Here is a 24,632-nt window from a genome sequence, read left to right on the forward strand (position 1 = left end):
GTGTTCAGCCTGACTTCTTCCTTATTATTTTGAGAACTTTACTTTTTTACTGTCATTGTTAAGAATGAAAAGCCAGTGCTTTTTTTTTTTTTTTTTGAGAGCACAGTGCTAATAGGTTATTATAATAATTAAAGTCTTTATGAGGGGAGCCAAGAAAAAGTGGAGCCTGCAGCTGAAGTTGGATCCAGATGTTTGATGTGCAGCTGTGATTTTTGGTTCCTCTGCACTGGTGTGGGCCCTGGATTGGCAGGGGAAGATTCAGGGAAGGGGAAGGACCTGCAGTGTGTGCTGGGCTCCTCATCAGACCCCTGTGCTGAGCTGGGGACCCCTCGTTCTGAGAGCAGTGCACTCGGGGGAGGTGAGGGAGTGAGCTGGTGGGAAGCTTTGCCTCATTTCCATGGGATTTCCAGACCTTCTGCGTTCATCCCCATCTCACATTCCAGACTGAAAGCTTTTCTGGAGGGTGGAGGATGATATTTTTGTTGCTGTGCAGGTACCAGCACTGTGGGCTTGGTCCGTGCTGGGTGTTCCCTGGCAGCACACTGATGCAAAAGCTGCAATAGAAGGAGAATTCCAAGTGGCTGGGATGGCATCCCCTCTCTCAAAATTCCCACTGAGGTGTTCTGCCTAGATAAAATGTGATTGTTTTAATGGTCTTTTTTATCTCTGGGTTCCAGAGACCAAAAGAGCTGTATCAGACAGAACAAACACTTCCCTTCTGTGTAAGAAGAGCCTTTCTCAGAAGCTGTCCATACCAAGCAGCATCAACAAATTACCTGATTACAGCTGGCAGCACGATCCGAGGCTGATCTATAAGAGAGGTGCCTTTGTGCTGCTCAGGAATTGCTGCTCTGGCCAGAGGGGTGGGTTGGATGGGCAGGGAAGCCGTGCTGGGGGCTGCGGGCTGGCGTCAGCACATCAGCTGTTGTTGTTGTTGTGCTGCTGGGCAGGAGACACGGGCTCCAGCCCTGCAGACAGGCTGCAAACACTCCTGGGGGGGGCTGGGTTTGGGAGTCTGGGACTGAGATTCCCAGAAAGGGCGTGTTTGGCTGGGTGCAGGGTGGATGGTGCCTGTTGGAGGTGCATAAATGTGCCGCTAGAGCTGGGGCGCTGTTTAATTGCCAAGCTCAGCTCCTGGTACCAGCAGCAGAAGACCACAGGTCATCTCCACTTCCCTCCCAGGGATGGCCCAAGTCAGGACCTGGTGGAGAATGATGCATTTCCCTTCACAGTACATCGTTATTGGTGTGAGATGGGAGCTCTGTGCACAGTCCTGCTCTTCAACCAACCTTCTCCCCATGCCTTGGCTCACAGGCTGCAGCCTCCACCCCACATCCCCAAAGGAGGGAGATGTGGGGTGGAGGCTGCAGCCTGTGAGCCCAGGAGCAGTTGATTTGAGACCTGCTGAAGAATATTTGAGCTGCTGCTGTGTTTTCTGCTGTGAAGATGGTCTGGCTTGTCATTCTCACCCTCGGTCAGGAGCATTGTGTACACACGTACAGAGCTCTGGAGTTTGCTCAGCCCTGGATTCGGGATACTCTTTTTTGGATCCCTGCTGACCTTTGGGTGTATCTATGCTAAGCTTTATTCCTGTTGCTCATTCCTTTCCTCCTCTGCCTGTTTCAATTCCTGCTTACCGTATGTCATGTCTTTTCTGCTTAGATTAGGTTGACTTTTTTATTGTGGGGGAATGCAAAGCCTCTGGGCTCTCTGGTGATCCAGGTAACAGTTCTGTGGGGGTTTTTAGTAAAAGGAAGTTGGCAGGTTAAGAAGAATGACATACCAGCACCCCCTTTCAGCACTGACGTGCCAAATGATTGAAGCATAAAAGAATTTTTAACCATTTAATTGGCTTCCCACCATTTAGAGTGTTTGCACCTCCTTATTCCCTCTGCTTGGACAGCAGAAAACAGGCTCTGCACTTCTTCATGCTCTGCTCTCTCCAGGCTGGGATGAGTCCAAGACCCTGCAGGGGAATGTTTGTTTGAAAAACAAACACTTGGCCAGGGAACAGGAGGAACAGGCAATCAGACATTTTTGGTACTTAGAGCTTGTAAGTGCTCGTGGGATGTTTTCCTGAATTAAAAGCAAGGACTGAGCAGGTGATCAGATGCCTTCATTGAAGGAGCAGGGAATAGACATTTCGTCCTGATAGTTCCTCTGGTCTGTCCCTTTTTTATTCCTCCCTTCAAGTTTCAGTTGAAGTAATTCCTTTCCCATTGCAGCAGCTGCATCATCTGACTTGACTTCTTTATCAGCATCTTCTCACTGAAGCCAGAGCAGAAGTGAATGTTCAAGGCCAGGAGAGTAACAGTGGATCCCAGGGGGCACTGACTCATTCTAGGAGAACCTCTTGTGAGCTGTCAGAGAATCAGGCCTCGCCTGGAAGACAGAAATAGGAACCTGGGAACCCACATTTCATGCTGAAACAATCTGATCTTCCATAAGCTAATGCATCATATAAACCACCATGGATGCTCCTTTGTCAGGACTTCATGCTGTCCTTCAGTGCCACTGGTGTCCTGTGCTTTGGCATCACAATATCAAGCTGTTTCTTTGTCCAACCTGTCCCTTGCGGCTTTTGGCTTCCTCTGGTTTCCCTGCAGTCCTCAGGCATTGCTTTGCCTAAGGAGAGTTGTCAGTCACAACCACTTCTGACTCAGTACTTGCTTAAATAACTGAATTCACACTTAGTCCTCTTTGCATTCTTAGTTGTGGTTGCCAATTTCTACCCGTGAGCTGGGAGAATGTGGTTTGGGAAAGGGTCTTAACCTCGTGCTCTTGACTCCCAAAGTGGAAGACTGCTTTGAAAACCTTTAAATTTGTACCCCCTTCTCTCCCCAGGAACAATGGGAGAAACAGGTCAAAGAGGAGGGGACCCCTCTGACCAAGTATTACACTCAGTGGAAGAAGCTGAGAGAGAAGGAGATACAACTGGAAATCAGTGGCAAAGAAAGGGTAAGTGCTTAAATCCCTGGTTTACTGGGCATCATCTGTGCCCATGGGAAGCCAAGAGCCGTGTCCTGGCAGCAGGGTGGTGGGGGTGGCTGGTTGTGAGGTGGGCCTCTCTGTCTGGACAGGAGTGCCCAGACTACCATTTCCCACATCTCCTGCCCAAGGGAAGGCTCCCTGGGCACTCCAGGATGCAGGAGGAGGGGGTGGGAGCTCCATTAGGAGTCCAAAGGAAAGCTGTCTCGATGCTAATGCAATGAAAGTGGCTGAGCCAGGCTCCTGGCCAGGCAGCAGGAAACAGATATAATTGGTGTCTCCAGTGTATGCTGGGGAACAATTAAAATAATCGATGGGACATGAGGATGATTGGCTCCCAGACGAGTCCCAGGGTGTGGTAGGAGACCTGGGAGATCCTGCAAATGCTCAGTACCGCAGAGCAGCCTGAGGACAGGAGGCTGAAAAGCCCCCGGGCAGCCATGCAGAGGGAACAAAAAGCACGCTGTGTGCTGGGCAAAGAACGCGGCCTTCGCAGAAGGGAAATTGGGAGGGAGGGCTGAGAAACAGCAAGAAGTGATGGCTGTGAGTGGGGTTAATCTTTTGCCCAGTACTGGCCCTGCTGGTGTGATTAGACACCTTCCTGGTACTGAAGCAGCTTTCACAAGGGGAGAGATCAGCCCTCAGTGCAGACAAGCCCCCGTATTCTGTTAAGTGGAGGAGGGAAGCTGGAGCTCCTTGGGGTGTGCAGGACCAGCTGAGGTGGAAAAGGGCATTGCTTTCATACAGCAAGACTCAAGAAACCAGGGGGAAGTGTGAAAGACGGTGACAGGGGCTTGTTTTCTGCTGCAGAAAGTGGGCTGAGCAGATAGACTGCAGAGAGAGGCAGAATTTGGAGTCAGAATCTTGGAAAGGCCCGTGGCTGCCTGGCATCTCTGCCTGGTGAATGGGGCTGTTGTGTGCCTCGGTGGGGACTGGTAGTTTAATGATGCAGCATTGTGAGCCCCAGCAGGAGAGTGAACACCATGAGGCCCATTAGGGCTGGGAAAATCCATGTCCCATTAGCAGCCATTGGGGGAAAAAATAATAACAGGGAAAAAAAAAAAAGATCAGGCTGTCTCAGCTGCTCTGAGCTGCAGCCCTGCCTTATATAACAACACTGACCCTGTCTGCCCATTCCATTTGCTTTTCCCAATGGTTTTTAATGGGATGTGGACTAATCGGCTTCGTGAGACTCAGTAGATAGTAACCCTCTAGCTGGGGATTAAAAGACTGGCCCCCAAATTACCTAATTACTGCTTGTGTGTGATGAGCACAGCCCGTATCTGTGAGCTGTGGCTCAGTGCAAGCCTCATTCCTTTGCTTTGTGATCACTCCACGCCAAGCAGGGGTTTGGGTGCCTTTATTTGGAGGTGCAGTCCTGGGATGTCTCAAAGCTGGAGGTGGCACCACTCAGCAGGATTCAACACCAGGCCCTTTTTAATGTGCTCAGGTTGAGTTCAGATGGCACTGATGGTCACCCAAAACTGTAGGGTGCCTCTGGAATTGGGGTGCCTCGTGGTGGGACTTGCTGGGCTTGAGGACTCTCCATCCCTGGAAGTGTCCAAGGCCAGGTTGGACGGGGCTTGGAGCAACCTGGCCTAGTGGAAGGTGTCCCTGCCCATGGCAGGGGGCTGGAATGAGATCTTTTAGATCATTCTTCAGAGGATGGTGGCAGTCTGTCACTGGGTCAGCTGAGGGCAGCTGGTTGGCAGTGCCCCTGGATCACTGCCCTGGCTGCATTTTGCTTCCCAAGTCTCCTCTCTGGCATGAAATGACTGCAGTTTGGAAAGCTGCTCCCTTCACACACCCTCCCAGCAGGGCCAGTGGGAGCAGAGGCCTCTCACAGTGGGGAAAAAAAGAGCAGGTGGGAAGATGATTTAAAATTAGGCCCCTGCAAATGGCAGCCGGTGATTTGTTCCCCTCTCCCCTTCTCTGCCCAGCTCCTCTGACTCTCCATCCCGGTGCTGCAGGTTATTGCTTGTAAGTGCTCAGCTCCCAGGATCAATATTGCCCAGCTGGGGACCATAACCGTGAAACAGGCTGGGAGAAATTGCTGGAACTGGCTGCGGGAGCAAATGCACATCTCCATCTCCCTTGTCCCTTCTCCCCATCCCCATCCTCCCTCTCTCTCTCTCCCTCTCTCTGCTGAGAGCTGCCCTTCCACACAGGCTGTGCTTCCCTGCTGTTCCCATGGGGAGAAGCTCGCAGGAGGGCTGAGGGGTGGTCTGAAGGGGGTGTGTGGGGGGGAGCAAATGAGTTATTACTGGTGGGGTGAATGTTTCCAAGCAAGCTAATGTGTGCTAATGCCTGAGTGCTTCCCAGGGGGTGTGCAGCCAGGCAGGGCAGCGGGCAGCTGATGTTCCCAGAGCACTTGGGATTTAATTTGCATTCTGATTATCTTTGCCCTGCTGGCCTGAGCCCTTGCAAGTAAATCCTCCCCCTAATCCCCCTCCGGAGAGGTGTAAAGAGCAGTGAGGTGGTGTCAATGGCAAGTGCTTAATGGCATTGATATTGGCTGTCTGCAGCAGGGGGCTCTTGGCCCATTGATCTCCACGAGGGCGAGTGATGGGGGGTGCAGGCAGACCTTTTAGCATCCCTGCCATCTAACAGTGCTGAAATCTGCCCCCAGAAAGGCAGCCTTGGTGTAGCTGTCCCAGCTTTTGGTGTTGGTGGAACTCCGGAGGTGACCAGCGCAGTCTTGTCTTGACTGTGCTACCTGCAAGCTCGCTGGGCTTGCACAGCTTCCAGTCCAGGGATCCTGCAGCCAGCTGGTCGTGGATATCTTGCATTTTTGTCCCTGCTAAGGTGCCAGCAGTAGATGGTCCGTTAGCAAAAGTAGTTTATTAGGTAAAGATCAACAGAGCAGCGGTGCTTTGTGTGTATCAGTCACCTTTGTGACCAGCTCACACATCTGTGGCTCTCCCAGTGGGCAGCAGACAGGCCCAGCCAGCCTGTGTTTTTAAACACTGTGTTTTTAAACACTGCATTTTGTGTTGAAAAGTACAAATTAGGGTTGTTCTTACTGTTGGTTTGGGTTTTTTTTTTCCAGCTTGAAGACTTGAACTTCCCAGAAATCAAGCGTAAGAAGCACGATGAAAGAAAGGAGGAAGATAAGAAGGAATTCAAGGACCTCTTCGAGATGGACAGTGACTCTGATGAGGAGAATAGTGGATTCTCTGTAAAAGGTACAGGGCTGGGGCTGGGCTTGCCTTCTCCTTGTCCAGAATTCCATCTGATGTGGGTCAGTATGGCCATGGTGGGTTCAAAAGCTACACTTGGTAGGGAGGGAGAGCCACAGGATGATGGTGTTTGAGAGGCTTTTATTTTCCTCTCCGTCAGTCCAGCTCATTTTAAAGCCTTAGTCCTGCATTAGTCTTTTTCTGTGCATGACGTGTCTCATCCCCTTGGCACCTTTCTTTTGTCACACACACTGACCTCAGCCTGAGAGCCCCAAAAAGCAAGGGGTGTTTGGCTGGAGAGGTTCTGTGCATCGTAGGGGCTGGCTACCTGCAAGAGGATCTTTGATCCTCTCCTTGCATGAACTTCTGATTGATTTATGTGATGGTGACTGACATTCCAAGTGTTCTTGGGGAGCCAAGCAAACCTGGAGAACGTGGGTGATGTCACCCTCTGGCTGTGGCCACGAGAGGGCCACAGTAAATTGTGGAACCTGCCTGAGAAGTTCACCACAGAGCTTGAGGATAAACTTGGATGTTCTTCTTGTAATTTGGAATGTTTGGGATGTCCCAAGTTTTCCAGATGCGTTGCCATTCACAAACGGGGCGACTTGTGCCCAGGGTGAGGTGTGAGGATAAACCTTGAGACGTGCCACAGAACCAGTGAGCATCCTCTCCCTCCCAGGCATCTGTGGCACAGGAGGAAAAACAGGTTGGAAAAGTTTGATGGCTTGAGGCTGAAGTCAGGGGATTTTTTTTCGTAGGTGATCTGGCAAAAGGGTGGGAGGGGAGCAAAAGAGAGAAAGGTTTGCAATCCACGTGTCAGGCGTGGCTTTACCGTGGGCCTGTGCTGTGCCAGCTGTGTGAGAGGCTCTGGCAGCTCTGAGGGTCTGCCATCCACGGTGACAGAGTGCACTGAGATCTGTGTGATATCCAAGGGCTCTGTTAAAGTCCCACAGCTGTGCTGGGCAGTCTTGAGTTTGCACCAGCACTGCAGTGCCAGTGGTGGGCTTGGCCTTCCAACATTCCTGGGCCAGCCATCTCTCCTTACCCTTTGTCCTTAGCAGGGTGTTTTCTGGAGGGAGGGAACAGCCCTGAAGGGATATTCCATCTCAGGGAGCAACTGTGCCCAGCCCCACATGGGTCCCGAGGCGCTGGGTGAGGCAGTGGAGCTGTGGTGGCACAGGGTGAAGTCCCCTCTGGCAGTGGTGTGACTCCACAGTGGGCAAGGGGCAGGGAGGCTGGAAAAGCGTCTGTGTCTTGGGAGACGCACACAATGAGCTCTTTTTCTTGCTCTGTGTGGGGTGTGAGATGTTCCCAGCCAGGCTCTGCACTCAGTGACTGTCAAGAGAAGCCAGTGCTGCACTTCGCCTGTGCTTGTGGGCATTCTTTTCCTGGGTGGCCAGATGCGAGGGAATTTGGGAGGCCCTGCAGCTGCTGTGGCCTGTGGCAATGGTAGGACTTTGGTTCATCTCCAGTCAGCCTCAAACTACTTCCAAGAGAGACACGTGTAGCAGCTCCTGGCAGAGACCTAGGCAGGGAGATAACCAGTCTGCACATTTTGGGAAGCACCTGAGCAGCAAAGAACCAGGAGCTGGGGGTGGGGGGAAATAGCGTGGATTGATCAGCCTGTTGTGGGGGGTGGGGAGGTACCTGCATTCCTCTCATTTACCAGCTGGATCTCTGGGAGGAAAGGCAAGGCTGGAAATCATTAATGGCTAAGGGAGAGGTGCTGGGCTGCCTCGTCATGAGGCAATTAAAGGCGAGGAGGGAGCGTCTCCCCGGGCCCGGCAGTAATGAGTGATCTGTCCACATTAGGTGTTGCTGAGCCTTAATGAACTTGAACAGGTTTCTTCATTTATCCCTCGCCTAATCATATTACATCAATTTAATGCCAGACTGGTGGGGGCCAGGGGTGTGGAGGGAGAGGGCAGGCCTTTTCATTTCCTACCGGAGGAGCTGTGGCCCTTTCTCAGTGGGAAAATTCCTGCTGTGGGCTGTTGGCAGCTGAGGAATAGGGGGGCAGGAGTGGTTCCCTGCAGCCCCTCCCAGCACTGACTTCTGGGGTCTCACTGATGCACTTGTGCCTCAGGAGGTGGAATTCAGGACTTGTGTGTGAGGGGAGGCAGGGGCTGAGCAGGAGGCTGGGGAAGTTCAGTAAATTCCTGTGTCACAGCAGGCAGGAATGACCCAATCCCTGCCCACAGCTGGTTTACTGTATCCTCTGGGCTCGCTGGTTGCTGGGTCTCTTGGTGCTTTGGCCGGTGTTTGATGGATGAGAGCGTGCCCTGGGTTGTTTCCTGGGCTGCTCAGGTGCCCATCAGTGTGATGTGGTTGCAGTGGACAGCGCTGCAATCCATCTCCTGTGGAGCCAGGGCTCGCAGTGCCTGGGAGCTCCAGCCGTGGGATGTGGCTTCCCATCCCTCAGGGGGGGAACTGTGCTTGGCAGAGCTGACAGATGGGTGAGAGCAGAGCAGACAGGGTGGTGACAGGGAGCTGGGAATGCTGGCAGCCAGCTTATTGATGGCTCTGGCTCCAGTTCAGTGAGCAGCATAGGTCAGCTGCTGGGCAGGGAGGGTGGGACAAAAACATAGGCACCATGGTGTGGCCCAGGGACCACAGAGTGAGAAAGATGTACTGGCGGGTTCCAGGCAGAGTGAATAAATAGGTCCTTGAGCAGTTTGTAAGCTCAGGGATGGAAGGAGGCAAGAAGCAGCTGGTTCTGCTGCTCCTTCTGTACAGGGCTTGTGTTCTGTCATTTTAAAAAACCTGGTGGCTCTCAGTGCCCCAGGGAGAGAGAGGGGAGAAGCACTCCCCCACTGCAGTGAGCCCAGCATGAGTAGAAATTTGGGTCCAGAGGGTCAGAAGTGGATGATTTTCCCACAGGCCAAACACCCAGAGGCTCTTAACCCTTCCTGCCAGGCTCCCTCGGCCCTGGCTTGCCATCTGCAGAGGGAACTTTCAGCAGCAGTGCCTGTTCCTAGACATTTTTGTTGTGATTAACAGAGGGAATAAAGTTAAGAGAGGTTTTTCGAGGATACCCTGAACCAGATGTGCACAGAACCCTTCTGTGCTCAGTTGCACTAACCAGGGAAGGTGGAGGTGGGTGAAACACAGGCACCATCTCTCAGTAGAACCAACCCTTCTCTGCTCTCAGCTGTGGGATTTATTCCCTCTCCTTTCAGCAGGCTCATTTCTTCTCACTGTACCCCTCAGTCTGTCCAGCTTTCCTGTCTCTCTGAGCAGGGCAGGCAGATCCAAGATGAACACTTGACTGCTGTGCCAGTGGTGCTCTGTAAGTACCAGGTAGCAGCAAATCCTGGGCTTTAGCAGTAAAACCCTGCTGTGGGTTCTGAACTGATTTCTTTTGACTCTTGTCCTGGCCTTCCTGGCCTCTAGCAGGTGCCTCTGAAATTAAATCCATCCTTCTCTGGGCCTCTGGTGCAAGAGAGATGTGGCTTTTGGGGAGACACACATGTGAAAAATGTGGAGAAATATCCCCTCGAGTGCCTGTCTGGCGCTCCTGAGCTCTTTGCCCTTTGAATGTGCTCCCTGCACATGTGCTGCTCTTCACTTTTCCATTCACCCAGTAAAAATGCTTTGCAGGTAAAGGCAAAGCCAAGCAGGCATCAGATGACAGCTCAGAAGAGAGCAGCAAGGAGTATGGTGAGGATGATGACGACGAAGAAGGGAGTTACGAAATCGAGGAGGAGGAGGATGAGGAAGAACTGGGAGAAGACAGTGAGTCAGATGGTAAGTAGAGCAGCTGGGCAAAGGGGAAAAGGGAATTCCTGACAGCACTGGTGACTTAAGGCACCTTTGCTCTTTTGTGAGCTGAGGGTGTCAGGAGGGACTTCACACACAGACACACACCCTGGGCAGGGAGGCCTGGCAGTTCTGAGTTATGCCAAGGAGAGAAAGGGTTAAAAGATCTTTTCAGGCCTCACTCTAACGAGCCCCCAGTCCCTTTCATCTCTTTTCAGGAGCCTCCTGCAGCGAGGCTCAAACGAACTCCAAGTACAGCCCACCCCAGTGGGGTACAGAAGCCTTGCTGGGAGATCACAAACCTTGCTTGGAGGCTCCCTGCAGGTCACACACACACGTGGGGTGTGCAGGGTGCACGTCCCCTTTCATCTGAGCTGTGCCTGGGGCACAGGGTGCTGCACAGGGTAACCCTTTACTTGCAGCTCCTCCCTGGACAGGACTGACAGGAGACCATGTGCAAGGCCCTGCGTTCACTGGGGTTTCTGCACTGGACAGTGTGTGGACACAGAACCCCTGACCAGCCTCTGGGCTTGGTCCTGATCACTCCTGCCCATTAGTAGCTGCTGCCCAGTTGGAACTGGTGAGTGGTGGGCATTGGAGTGAGAGGCTGCCGGGTCAGTGTGCTCTGAGAGGCCAGAAAGCAGCTCTAAATGGCTTTCTTTAAATGAGAAAGCTGCCAGCTCTGTCACCAGGGCTGTGATAGACACCGAGCCAGGCTTTGTGCAGCTGAGGAGGGTGTTATCTTCCCCTTCCATCCCCTGCTCAGCCCCAACCACGACCACCACGGTCGTGCCTGTGCCTGCCAAGCCCCTCAGCTGACGGAGCAGGGGGAAGCTGGCCCTGCCAGGGGCTGCTGTGGGGCTCCTCTGCGGGGTTTTGTGCCACTGCTGATGCCTGTGTGTCAGAGTGCCAGGGCTCTGCTCCTCGCCGTGCCTCTGGGTGTGATGTGTGGTTGGGGAGCAGCCACACAAGTGCCTGTGTGCGGGTTCTTCGCTGGTTTGGGGAGGGGGGAAAAGAGTCCAAGAGAGAGCAAAATCTGACAGGTTTAGAATGTGGCAGATGGCTGTGGCTTGGCAAGCACACCCAAACCCCAGCACCAGGAATAGATGGGTACTTGGTGCGTGTTCTGACAGTGCTGTGAAGGGGAAAGGAGGAGAGTTTTCCCTCTCTGCCTGCTGGGGAACTCGGACAAGCTGGAGGAACAGCCTGGAAAAGGGAAGGCTCTGGGGTGGCCTTCCAATACCTGAAGGGAGCCTACAGGAAAGATGCACAGAGAATATTTACAAGGGTCAGGACAAGGGGGAATGGCTTCACACTGACTCTAGGGCAGGGTTGCATTAGATATTAGGAAAAAAATTTTTCCCTGTCAGGGTGGGGAGGCCCTGGCACAGGTTGCCCAGAGAAGCTGTGGTTGCCCCATCCCTGGGAATGTCCAAGGCCAGTTTGGAGAGGGCTCTGATCAGCCTGGTCTAGTGGAAGATGTCCCTGCCCATGGAATGGGCTGAGCTTTAAGGTCCCTTCCAACCCAGGAGCAGGTCCTAGAAACCATTTCTCACCTGTGCTCCCCACTCTTTGGGGAATACTTTTGCATTTGGAAGGTTTGCTGGTACCTGTGACAGCTCCTTCCTGTCAGCTCTCCAAGCCCAGCCCGACACCTCTGGTGAGGGAGGACTGACCTGAACCCAGAGGGATGATGGTTTGGAGGCTCTGCCTGTCTTGTACCACCCCCCCGCCCCAGTTCTCCCTGTATGTTTTTGCCTCAGGTGTACTAGTTTGGGCTCGGGTACCTCAGAGCCAGTGCTGTACCCACCCCCTGCAGGGCTCTCCTGCCGCGCTCCGGGAGCTGCAGCGGCGCCGATAAATTAATGAGTGTCTGGGATTAATTAGTCATGAGTTGCCTTGAGTCGCCTCACGCTGGCTCCCAGGAAGGCAGGACTGACTTACACCTTTCTCTCTCTCTCCACCCCCAGAGGAAGGCAGGGAAGGCGCTCAGGATTCCCAAGGGCCAGGGAAGCAGAGGAGCTGCCCCCGAGGGATGTCGCGCTCCGACCTGGATCAGCTCGCCCAGGGGGGGGAGGACATCGTGGAGGACCTGGCGTTCTCAGATGATGACTGAGCTCCCTCACAGCCTCCCTTCCACGCTGACCCCCTACAGACTGCACTCCCTGAGCCTTCAGCACCTGGAGCAGGGGGTAAGAGCCGGGAACACGGCGGGTGGGAGCCCCAGGTGCCACCAAGGACTCGCTCAGTGACGTGGCGGAGACGCAACTTGGGACTCTTTTTTTCTACCACTCACGTTTTTGGTAACAATAAAAGTATGGTCATGTCAAGGCCAGTGAAACTGCTCAGCAGAGGTAATAAAAAAGCTCTCATTAAAAATCTGTCAGTGCTTAGGGTGGCCAAGTGACTTGCACAGAGAGGGGCAGCTCAGCCTTCATCCTTACCCCTGCACACCACAATAGGACAAGGTGGATTTTTTTTTTTTGAAAGAACATTTAAATATAAAATATATTTTTATTTTTGTGTGTGTGTGTGTCTTGTTGGAGCTTAGCACCAGGAAGGGGGGTAGGGAAGGCTGCTTCTTCAGTTACAGGAATTACCAGGCCTGCACCCAGATACTTCCTCCCACAGGGAGGATAACCTCAGGAATTAGTAATTTGGGGTTTACTGTTAACATAATCGTTATTATCATTATTTAAAGCCCACTCTGAGGGCCCCCCAAAGTACCTGCTGATTCATTAGGGGTTAAGGAGCCCTCAAGATTTAGGCTGAATCCTCAGGCAGGTCCATGTGGGAGTTCAGGATGTGCCGCCACAGGTGAGAACTGTGATGTCCTCACTGTAAATAAAAGTTTTTGACTTACCTGTTCTTCCAAAAGAGAAAGGAGTTGCTGTTAATCCTTTCTCTGACTTAACTGGGCAAAGTACTGGCTGCCTTCTGGCAACCCTTGGATTGGTTTTTAGGCCAGAAATGTGGCAGCCTTGAAGCACCAGGAGATTTTAACACCCACACTGGCCCCAGTAAAAAAAAAAAAAAGGAGAGAGAGAGACTTCTTGGTTAAAGCCAGGTACCATTTGTAAATTAAGTGTTTTTCTTTTTTTATTTAAATTGATTGCTGGAAAGCATTTTTATCGTGATGTGATGGATAATGACTTTTTTTTTCTTTTTTTTTTTTACAATATAAAGAAGCTAATGTACCACCAAGCTATTTTGTAAGAAAAAAAACGGTAGCACGTGCAACGTTTACCAAAAAAAACAAAACCAAACAAACAAAAAAAAAAGGGGGGCAGGGGAGAGAGAGAAAAGTACCACATGTGATTGTTGTTCACAACTGTACAAGTCACAGGAGGTCACCCCCAGGAGTTCCCAGCTCATTCACAGTAGTAAAAAACTCTGCCCATTGTTTTTTAGCCTGAACACCCCCTCAGCATCCCCTCCCAGGGAATCTGTCTCATGGTCCACCGCAGGCCAGAATGTGCAACTACATCCACCTCTGTAACAAGGCTTTAAAGAAGAACAAAATCCAACCCTAGGAACAAAAAATAAAAATAAAATAAAATAAAAAAACAACAAAACCAACCCCACCCCAGATGTAGAAATGAGTCTGTTGGAGGCGTGAGGAGGGAGGCTGGGAGCCTTCATCCCACCCGAGCACACGCTTCCTCCTTCTTCTTCTTCTTCTTCTCTTTGAAACAAAACATCTAATGGGGAATTAAAAAACCAGAACACCTCTGCAGGGCTGGAGCACAGGCAGAGTCCATTCTCCTGTGTGCTGACAGGGCCCCGTGCCGGGGAAGGGGCCAGCACGGAGCCGGTGCCGTACCATCCGCACGGAAGTAAACATGGACGGGAACTTGCCTTTTTTTTTTTTTTTTTGCCTTTTTTTTTTTTTAACTCCTCTTTTTTTTTAATTATTATTATTTTTTATTATTTTTTTCCTTTTTGTCTGTCTTTGGTATTGTTTTCAAAGTCGCTAGAGATGCATAGACACCTGAATGAGGAACTGAGCACAGTTTCCAGGGAGGAGGAGAGATCTGGGAAGGTGGGTGGTATGATTTTTTTTTTTTAATTTTTTTTTTTTTTCTGATGGGTTGTTTTCCTTTGCTCAGGGGTGCTGAGTACCATTGGGAGGAGCAGAACCCCTTCCCCTTCCCCTGCTTGGAGTCACACCCACGAGTTCCTGACAGGCAGGATTCTTTGAAGGCAAAGAACAGCGTTCATTCCCTGTGCAGGGCTCTCCATTTCTGGGTGAGAAAGGGAACAGGAATGCTGCAGCCATCCTCCACAATCCTTCTCTTCACTTGCGTTGTCTCACGACATCTTTGGATCATTTTCTTTCCTTCCCTATAGTTTTTTTTTTTTTCCTTTTTTACAGTTTTGAAATCTTCTCTCTGTTATTTTCCCAAACAAACAAACAAAAAAAAGCAAATTCGTCCCAAAACGAAAAGAAAAACAACCAAACCCAAATTAAAACCTCCCTTTTCCTCCCTCACTCCTGCGGTCTCGCGCCGCCGGGCGGGGAGGGCTCTGGCGTTGCATCCTTCGGCTTTGTCCCACCGGATCCCCAAAGTCCCAGAAGCAGCTGGAGGCGTCCCCGCAGTTAGGACGGAGGTTTGGCGGTGTCGCTGAGCCCGGGGAGGAGGGAAGGGTTCCCGTTTTCCTGCTTCGGGGAGCCCCGGCTGGCAGAGGAGGGCACGCCGCTGCCGAAGGGGGAGGCCACGCTGCCCGTGGACGCCGGCCGGAGCTCGGCCGTGGGCACGTCCCGCTCCGGGGGCCGCAGCCCGGGGGGCTGCAGGGGGAAAGCCATGGGGAAGCCTGCCATGTACAGCACTCTGCCCACTCGCTTGGCCACCTGTTGATAAAGGAGAGAGGGGGGAAAAAAAATTAATAGAAGAGTTGCGGGATCAACGCCGCGGGGTGGAAAACGCGCACAAACGGTCTAGGGAATCCCACGGGTTTTCGTGGGTAAGGTCAGGGTTTGTATCCAAACTCTAAATAAAGAGAAGCTGTGGATGCCCCATCATCCCTGGATGTGTTCCAGGCTCTGAGCAACCTGGTCTAGCGGGAGGTGTCCCTGCCTGTGGCAGAGAGGTTGGAATGCGATGAGATGAGCTTTAAGGTCCCTTCCAACCCAAACCGTTCTGTGGTTCTGTTGTGGCATCGCTGGAATGAAGCACCACCCTTCCCAATCCACCTAGAAGACAAACCAGGGGTTTCCTCCTCTTTTCCTGCAGGGCTCTGTCCTGTGCTCTCCAGCTCTGTTTTACTGCTGGAGCCACAAGGTCTGCCCTGAGTTCACATTTTCCAGGCTAAAGGTGTGCTGGAACACCCCACAGGATAAAAGGGCTGACTGATTCCAACCTCCTCAGTCCTTGCATTAACAGGGTGGACAGTTGGACAGGACAGTGCTCTCCTGCTGATGGCACAGTACACCATGTCCACTTGGAAGAGTGGGAATTGCTCCTAAAAGGGGGGGGGGGGGGGGCTGGGACCAACACAGGGAGAGGGAGAACAAAATTCCTGCTGCTGTTCCCTGCCCAGGCAGCTCTCAGCCTGCACCTCTCCCTCCTGCAGCCCCAGCCAGCTCTCCTGCAGCAGCTCTTGCCTCCCAGCAAGGGCCAAAGGCCCCGCAGCCTTCCAGCACCTCCACAGCTGGTTCACATTTTGAGCTTAAACAAAAACACAGGCTGGTGTTCCACCCAGACAACTGCCACATTATTCAGCGAGCAGCATCAGTGCTCCCCACTTACCCACCCCCAGCCGTGCCTTATTATAGACCTTTAAACACTATTGATTAAATTGAAGCTGGTTTTTCGAGTTCCAGCCCATATCTCATATTTCCCCCCCCACCCCCCTCACCCCAAGGCCCATCTCGGGATGTCTGAGAGCTATTTGACGTCCTCTTGTGTTTTTTTTTTTTTTTTTTGAGAAACATAAATGAGTTTTATTTCCTCCTGAATCGACCCACGGGGAACAATTGCCCACAGAACCTTTTTATTAGCCCCCTCATAAACAGGGAGGGCTGGAGGGAAAGTAGTAAAGTTGCTCTCATTGTTTTAACATAATATAACCAATGTACAGCCCTGTGGGTTTGGGGGACCCGTGCCAGAACTGTGAGTGTGTGTCCCTGTGCACATGGCAAGTCACAGCCACTTCCATGGCACGATTCCCTAGGGAATACACAGCACAGCCTGTGCTTTACATGTGTCACAAGTGATTATTTTTTTTTTTCCCAGAACATTAAATGGAAAAAAAAAAAAAAAAGAAGCCAGTGGAGATGATGTTCTCCTAGATTTGAGTCCCACTGAGGGGAAGTGGAGGCAACTGGAATGGAATCACCATGGCTGGCTGTGAGAGGGAGGCAGGAGAACAGTAAAGTCATTTTAGGACAGCAAAGGTCTACGGGCAGGGACTTGGGAACCAAATCATAGAAGGGGGGGAAAAAAGGTATTTTGAGAAGAAACATGGCTAAAAGGGCACAACAGCAAACCAGTCAGTGCTGGGGAGGAAATACAGTCCCCTAAAAGAGAACTGGACTAATGCAACCAATAAATTTCCACTTCCAGTGCAGCCAAATCAGCAAGACCAGTAAGTTATGACTGGCAAGAGATAAAAATGTTAGAGAGGCCTGTTACTGGCACAGCAGAGAAGGGCAAGAGCTGGGTCATTATTCACTGGGGAGGGAAAGGCACAACAGCTGAGACATTTCTTCCTTTGAAACAGCTGTGACTGAATTTGGGTGAGGATATGGAACGTTTTGAAGGACAAGATCGAGTTTTCTTTAGACAGAATTGCAAAATAAATTATTGCTTAATAAATGATATCCAATAAACCCCTGTCTCTTGACAGCCCCATTCTGGTGAGGGGACAATTTCTGCTGCCACCGAGGAGATTTTTTTTTTCCTACCTGTGACCTTATCTTCAGGGCAGGCCCCAGTTTCAGCCCCATGTTGTTCAGTAAGTGCTCTTCTGTCAGGAGGGGCAGGGTCTCTCCGTCGATGGCCTGCTCTCGGAATACCTGCAGGGAAGCACAGCACAGGTCCAGGCTCAAATTCCACTGACACACACCTGGTGCCTTTGTCCTGGAGGGCACTGTGAGAAAGGGGAGCTCCAAGAGTGAGGGTCAGGCCATATTTACACACCAGAGGTGTTTACGGTCATTTTCCCCCCATTTTTTTTTTTTCTTAATGTTGGAATGGGAGTTTCTCATCCCAGGTTTAGCACCCAAACCAGCTGCCCCAAGTGCAACTCTAAGCCCAGTGTTTGGCAGCAGATTTGAGAAGAGTGACACGCCCAGGGGTCCCAATTCCAAAAAAGGGCAGAAAACGTGGAAAAAATTAAATTTTGGCACATCCTAGGTCACTCACACTTGTGTGGATATTGGGGAAAAGCCGACCCAGTAGACTCCAAAAGTATTTGCATGGCAATTGCCATGGAAAAGGAGGGATGGACTGCTCATGCATTTCCTTCCCAAAGCTGCTAATTCCCAAACAGTCTCCAGGCAAAACTCATAAACAGATCTGTGGAGCACATGCTGCAGGTCAGCTGGATTCATGTGCAACACTTCTGTATTTTTTTTTTCCTGTCTCCTCCTTGGCCTCTCAGGTATTCCCACCACCCCTGGAATGCTCGAGCAGCCTGGAGAGTGCAGCCCATCCTGCTCCCAGAACACCCACAGGGATCAGGGAGGATGATCCTTCCTCACTGGTCTGTTTTAACACTCAGCCCTTGGTTTTTTTTTTTCCTCCCAATACCAATAAATCTTGCAATATTTATTAGTATAAATACTAATAAATATATTATTAGTATATAAATATTAGTGTATATAAATATATATTTATATAAAAATATATAGTGTGTATATATATATATATATATAAATATTAGTATAAATACTAATAAATGGTATTGATACTGATAAATACTGCAGTTGCCATGGTGCTGAGAGAGGGAGCCCAGTGGGACCACAGAGCGTGGCAGGATCCTACAGGGTGACCTGGCCTTCAGAAAGTGCCATTAACCATCTCAGGGTTCTTCCCCCTCTCCCCATCAGCCGAGGGAAGCAGGACCCTGGTGATGTGCACACACAAATGGCAACAGGGCTGGTACAGCCTCAGAAAACAGCAGTTTCACATCAACACATTAATACCTCCAGCCATGCACAACTGCACCATTTTAACACGTTATTAAAGAGGAAAAAAAAAAATCAACAACCTTTGTTTTGCCTCTATCTATCCCAAATGACAGGGTCATGCAAGAGTTTCCCACCTAATATGTGCCCTGTTAGCAAGGTTAAGGTCTGGCTGTGTGGTCTTATTGCTCCATCCTTCACACACGGCGCAGGGGATGCTCCCACCAACCTCCTCGGGGTGTTTATTTGCACCAGGAGGCTCCATTTCAAGAGTAAATTTGGTAACTCAGCCACCAGCTCCCCCCTCTTGGCTCGGGGAGGTGTCACTCAGCTCCCTGTTTTCCTTGCTACCCCACCTGCCTTTCCTCCCTGCCTCGATATCCCCTCAGTGTTTTTGCAGCCCCAGCTCAGATTTGATGCTCCCCCAAACGAGCTGTGGGGCTGATCCTGCCCTCTCTCCGTGCCATGGCTCACACACAGTGTTTCTATTACTAACCACTAGGGGAGAGGGGGTTAAATTTACCCCAATATCTTCTTTTCCAGCAGCAGAACCACAGCCTGGAGCCATCCCTTTGGAGCCTGGCAGTGGCTGCTGGAGCCAAGTGGGGTTTTTATTGCTGGACTCCTCCAGCAGCGCAGCTCAGGGCTGGGGCTGCAGCACATGCCGCTGCTTTTTGACCCAGCAAAACTTACTACACCAGTTTCTTTTCCCTTCCTCTGCAGCCAGTGTGGCCAGAAGCCAAAATCCTCCCTTCGCTCGGCACTAAAACACTCCACAAAAAGCCTTAACTTGGGAAAAGCATCCCCTGGGGAAAAGCATCCCCCAGATCCACTGAAGAGACAAAGCTGAACACCGTCCAGGCCGTGGCGACTTTTTATTTCTTGCTGAAGTTTTTTTTTTTTCTGGTTTGCCTGAACCACGTCTCTCAAATGCACAGCATTCCACCCAAACCTTGCAGGGCTTTGCTGGCGGGAGCAGCCCACAGAGCAGTGCCAGACCTCCCCAGCAGCTGTGGGTTTGGAGAAGGGAACACAAGGCAGTTCTACTCTCTGGGTCACCCCTGAGCACGGGCATTTTCACACAGTAAAAAAAAAATCCTTAACCTGTTAAACACTCAACTGTGGCACGAAGAATATCACCTCTTAAAGCCTCGAACTCCCACTCCAAGCAACGTGGCCAGGGGGGCGTTTGCAGCAGCTCCCATCTCCCTTAAACATTTTGTTTGGAATGCACTGGGGAGATTGTGTTCTGAACCCCAGCTCTTGATTCCTCCCCCTCTGGTGCACCAGGATGGCGTGGAAGGTGTAAATGGGTGATCCTGCTGCGAGGGGGATGGGGGGGGTGTTAAAGATTCCTGCACATTTTCCACTGGCCTGGTTCAGATAAACCACCACACCACCAGTGGAAGGGCACTCCACTCACCCTGATCCACTCCTCAGCACAGACCAAATTCCTGTCACTCCACCTGGGGACGGTTACATGTCCCCCAATCTCCACAGTGAACATTCCCTTCCCCTCCTCTTCTCCCCCAGCACAGCTGTTTGCTCCAAAGCAGCACTGGTTTTCCAGGTAGTTTTAACAAAGCATGTTGGGATGGGATTAACATTCTCCCTTTCCAGACCTGTTCTTAGCACACTACATCCTTTCCCAAGCTGCCCAGGAACCCGTGGCCTTGGAGCATCCCTCAGTGGCACACTGATCGCACACCTTCTCAAGCTCTGCACCAGCAGCAAGTTTAGCAATCCCCTTGGAAAAAAAACCCCACAGAGCTTCAAGCCCTGCAAGGGCTCTGAGATGCACCTCCTGGGAGTACAACAGGCAGGGAGAGAAGGGGGGCTCACAGGGAGGATGTTCCTCCTCCAGGGACGTTCTTGAGCCTGCTCAGATTTACCTGAGTGTACTCGGTGCAGCCAGACAAGTTGGACACGAAGCTGCAAACATCCTCCACCGTCCATTTGCTGATGTCTTCCAGCGCAGGGCTCTCCTCACCATCCAGAAACAGACCTCCCATGGTGCCTGGATTGTTTGGAGTCGAGGAGGATGGAAAGGGGAGGGGGGGGAGTAGGAAGGAGGGGAGGAGAAAGAAACATAAATCATTAAAATCCCACACGGACAACAACTAGCCTGCAATCTGAATATTTTTCTCCAGCCACACATTCATCTTTAATGACCTGTCAATTAAAGCACTGGGCAGGGTCAATTCATAGGCCTCTTCCTCCTGGAGGTCCCTGGCTTAGGGAGGGGGGCCGGGGGGGGAGAAGGAAAAATCCGAGCTAATGCATTTCATGTGTTTAATGTTCTTCAGCTGCAGGGGGAGAAAAAATAGGGGGGAGGGGAGGGAAGAGAATAAAAAAAAAAAAAAAAACCACACAAACCCTGCAGGAGCGTTTCTCCACAGGCACCACAAAGCGGAAAACTCTGCCTTGCCCTGTGGGTTCCTCTCCCCCAGCCCTTCTCCTGCCAACGTGCCCCGAATGACAACAGGCCCCCGGCGCGGTGGGAACCGCTGGGGAACTCGTGCTCTTTCCAAGCCTTCCTTTCCAACCCAGCCCAGCCTGAAATATCCCAGGGGTGGCTCTGCCCCCGGAATCTGGCGGGCATCTCTCCTGGCCAGGTGTGTGACGGGTGACAGGGCTCGGGGCGAGCCAAGGTGTCAGCGCTGCCAAACGCAACAGCGCTTCGGGTCCCAGCCCTGTCAGCACCGAGGAAGGTGATGGGCTCCAAAAAAAGGGTGGAGGAGCCCCCACACCGACCTGCCCTGCATCACCAGTGCCTGACAGCACGGGATGTGTGTGCAGGGAGGAATCCAAACGGGACTCGGAGAGGAGGCACGGGGAATAAATAAAAAAGGGGGCGTGGATTATCCAGGATTACCAGGCAGAGAGTTTATGAGGGGTTATGAACTGTTCTGCTTCAAGGCACGAAGGAGGACACTACCAGAAATAAATATTTCTCCCAGGGGTCTGTCATGACAAAATTATCTGTGCTGTGGGCTTCGGGTTTTTCCCTGATGGATTGGAACAGGGCTGTGGCTGTGACCTCCTGCAGCATCATCCCTGCCCACAGCAGGCAGGACAGTCCTTCCCCACGGAATGGCAAGGTAAAGCAGGGTCCAACAAAGTCATGGTGGGAACCACAGACCCAGAGGACCAGGAGTAGCCAATTCCCTGGGGAACACAGCAGGCCAGAGGGAACAGGCATAGAAAGAGGTGCAGAAGGAGCAGAGCCCCACACCACAGCTCCAGGCACATCCAAGGGAACAGGAAAAGCACAGGATCTCCATAGGAAGTTATCATGCCAATAAGATGCTTTTAAAACAACAGCAGCCTGCCCAAGGAGCAGGCAGACACTATGTAATCACTTCCACTCCATTTCCGCTCCCAGCTTCCTGCTTCCCTTCCCAGCCTCACCCTCTGCGCCCTTCCCGGGGCTGCACCACCACCACCAGCTCCTGGCAAGGTGACAGCACCGTCTCCATCACCCAAAACCACGGCCCCCCGACCCCCTGCACAGCTCTGGGCAGTCCATGTGCATCCCCCAGGGCACTGATTGCTCCAGGACCAGCAGCCTCACAGAGAGGGACTACTGGGACCAGCCACAGCTCCCAAAACTGCCCCTGCACACACAGCCAGTGCACGCAGAGGATTGCCAGCTCCAGTGCCAGAATGTCTTGGCTGGAGCCACAGGGAGAGGCAGGAGAGGCAGGAGCTCCTCAGGGCTCTCAACACAATCCAGAGTAACATGCTTTTTCAGATCCTGCTTGGGCAGGGAGTTGGGACCAACGGAGCTCCAGCGGTCCCTCCAACTTCACCCAAGTCTGGGATCCTGTGACAGCTGCTGCCTCTGCCAGCTCTACCCATCCCTCTCTCCCCCCGTGCCCCAGGGACTCGGCCACACCTTTGCAGCCCTCCTTTCCAGCACTTCACATCAGCCCACTCACTGTGGGCAACCAGCAGACCTTTCACACCTCCTTCCCATCCTTTCCTTCCCACAGGAACAGGTTCCCTCCCCTCCAGCCTCAGATCAGGCTCACAAGACGCTCTTTTTGCTGCTCCTGGGATGGCCCACTGCTCCCTCCTCACCACCCTGAGCCCTGCCAGAGCCCAGGCAGCTCCTCATTCTCTTCACATCTTTTTTTTTTCCAGCTAGAAAAAGCTTCAAATACTTTTGTGTGTCCAATAATAGAAAACCACCAGCTTTCCTGGGAGCAAGAGCCCATCAGCACAGGAAGTGAAGGAAGAAGCCACTGCCAAAGGGCCAGCAGCACTGTCCTTCCCCTTGTCACCCCCAGCTACCAGACAGACAGATGGACACGAGCCCTCATTGCCATTCCTATCACATTCCACCTTACAGGAGACACTCTCAGCTGCTTGTGTTAAAATTCACAAAATGCTCAGGTGGCCGAGGGCTTTTTTTTTTCTCCACTTTTTTTTTCATTTTGAGGGGGGATTTTTCTTTCCAGAGTGAGGGGAGGGGTGGAATTCTCTTCCTCCGTTTTGGAAGAGTGGTTACAGCCTGGTAAAGAGAGGAAGGGAAACTGAACTCGGATTATTCCAGGCACAGTCAATGCTCGGGCGAGACACCTCCATCTGCAGCCAGAGCGTCTCCGAGGGGATCCGACTGCAACAGCCAACTGCTTCAAAATTAGGTACTTCCTTATTCCAAAAGCAAGGCCAAGGACTGAATTCCAGCAACACAGTGCTTGGGAATGAACCCTCCAGTCGCCAGCCAGCCTGAACTACGCTCAGGGTTTAAGCTCAGCCTGCACAGAGAGGGGCTGGTCAGTCCCCACCAGCATGGGCAGGGATTCAGCCCAGATGCTGCTCCCACAGCTGGCAGGGAGGAGGGATCCCTCTCCTGCACACGTGCCTGCTTATCCTGGAACCCCACTGGATGAGGGATCACTTTCAGCATCACTGGCACAGCCAGCAGAGCTGGGCCAACAACTCGCTGTTCCTCCAGCAGCCTCCCCTCCTCTGTGGTTTTCTCTCCTTTGTCTCCTTCCTGCCCCAGAAGAAGGAAGGGAGAGGTCAGGATGCCCACAAACATACACACACACAGAGCCTGCTCTGTCCAGATTGAGGACAAGGCAGAACCCACTGCATGGGAATATTTTCCACGTACCCACACACAGAGAAATATAATATGGCCAAAATATTTATCTCACCCAGAGTTTGTTTTCCCTTCCCATTTATACCAGGGAATTACTGGTGGAAATATTCTTGGGAAGGGGGAAGGTAAATACCAATACTTTGGGTTCTGGCCTGTTAGCAATTTCTGTGCCACAGAGTGTAAAATCTAGAGGGTGGAAACCTATTTCCACCAATATCAGTGGCAAAACGACCCCCCCTCTCTACCAAAAATCAAAGAGTGACTGCAGAAGAGCTCAGCCTTGGTATCTCCATGGGCTCAGTTCTGTTGTGAGTACTCAGCACCCTGCAGTCAGGGTTGGAGAGCCTGGTGTCCAGGTGTCCCCTCTGCCCTTCTGCTCCCACCTCAGCTCTAAAGCCACCAGGAACAACCCCCAGAAGGATTTCTGCAGCTGATTACAGCGGTCCCTCCACCTCAGTGTGCATCGGGCTTGCAACGAGTACAGGTCCAGCCCTCGGCACACCGGTCCTTTCCAATTTTACAGTCCCCTACAGCAAAAGGGCTCCTGTCCTTCCTCCTGTCCCTCCCTGGGAGGATAATGCACCGTCTGCTCCCACCCCTGTGCGTGGCTGCATCCACTCAGCCCGCTCTGGCAGCTCGGAGAATGATAACAAATAGGTGCCAAGCGGCTGGAAGGGACGCACCTTCGATTATAATAATGACATGTCAGCGGCTGCTGCGGGGCTGCGAGGAGGCATAAAGGGCAGCATCCATTCCCTGCCAGGCCTCCTCTGTCTCGCCCCGTGATAAATGATGGTCCAAGAGGCTGGTAATGGATTACGGAGCGTTTCACCAGATGGGGCCCAGCGTGTGGGGACTGGAAAGAATCCATCGTCCCAGGCCGGTGTCGTGTGGACAGGTGTCCACGTAAAAGCCCTCACCACCCATGCTGCAATCCATTTATAATTTCCCCTCCCCTCCTCCTCATATCCAGCTGCTCTAGGAACACAAGCCAAAGGCTGGAGGGGGTCATGGGGAGCAAACCTTCTGGCCGTCCCAGCCAGGGAAAAAGCTCTGCTGCAGATCCACCAGCCGGGCTGCAGCGGGACCCACACATCCCAGTCCGTGCTCCTGGCATCACAGGACGGAATCCAGGTGCCAGCTGGGAGACACAAAGCGAGCCCCCATGGAAGCCAGCCCACCTATGGCTTTAATCAGTTTTGCTACCACTCTCTAACCCCTCTCCCCGTGCCTGCAACCCCCTTCCCTCCCTCCCGCCGGAGGGGTCACGGAGCGGCACGGCAAGGCTTGCGTTAATTGCTCTCCAGACTGCGGATCAATAGAAGGATTTTAGCCTCCTGCACACTCCATCCTTCACCTTTTCCAGAGGACGGGGCTGGAGGAGGGAGGTGGGAGGAAGGAGGAGGAGGAGGAGGGGGGGAGCAAGGCTGCTGAAACCTTGACGAGATGAGGTCATCGA

The 24,632-nt window shown here is 52.1% G+C and overlaps 2 protein-coding genes across 7 annotated transcripts in view; one reads left to right on the forward strand and one right to left on the reverse strand.

Moving 5' to 3' along the window:
• The window catches only part of NOC2L (NOC2 like nucleolar associated transcriptional repressor), a 42,231-nt gene extending 29,972 nt beyond the window's left edge, over nt 1-12,259 (forward strand). The window contains exons 16-19 of the mRNA XM_027882448.1: nt 2,845-2,958; nt 6,038-6,173; nt 9,771-9,917; nt 11,900-12,259. Of these exons, the coding sequence (XP_027738249.1) occupies nt 2,845-2,958; nt 6,038-6,173; nt 9,771-9,917; nt 11,900-12,045 (543 nt within the window). The 3' untranslated portion in view covers nt 12,046-12,259. The remainder of the gene's footprint in view (nt 1-2,844; nt 2,959-6,037; nt 6,174-9,770; nt 9,918-11,899) is intronic.
• A 2,129-nt stretch (nt 12,260-14,388) lies between these two features.
• The window catches only part of SAMD11 (sterile alpha motif domain containing 11), a 106,967-nt gene continuing 96,723 nt past the window's right edge, over nt 14,389-24,632 (reverse strand). For 4 of the 6 annotated variants that reach the window (XM_027882452.1, XM_027882453.1, XM_027882454.1 and 1 more), the window contains 3 exons: nt 19,953-20,077; nt 16,837-16,947; nt 14,530-14,781 (listed from right to left, as the gene is read on the reverse strand). In XM_027882452.1, coding sequence (XP_027738253.1) covers nt 14,530-14,781; nt 16,837-16,947; nt 19,953-20,077 — 488 coding nt within the window. Of the gene's footprint in view, nt 14,782-16,836; nt 16,948-19,952; nt 20,078-24,632 lie in introns of all 6 variants that reach the window. The other 2 variants (XM_027882456.1, XM_027882455.1) reach the window with 1 other exon arrangement.

The sequence above is a fragment of the Empidonax traillii genome, unplaced genomic scaffold, assembly GCF_003031625.1.
Source record: "Empidonax traillii isolate 1590-97213 ecotype Southwest subspecies unplaced genomic scaffold, ASM303162v1 scaffold106:size2091409, whole genome shotgun sequence".
In the NCBI taxonomy this organism is placed as follows: domain Eukaryota; kingdom Metazoa; phylum Chordata; class Aves; order Passeriformes; family Tyrannidae; genus Empidonax; species Empidonax traillii.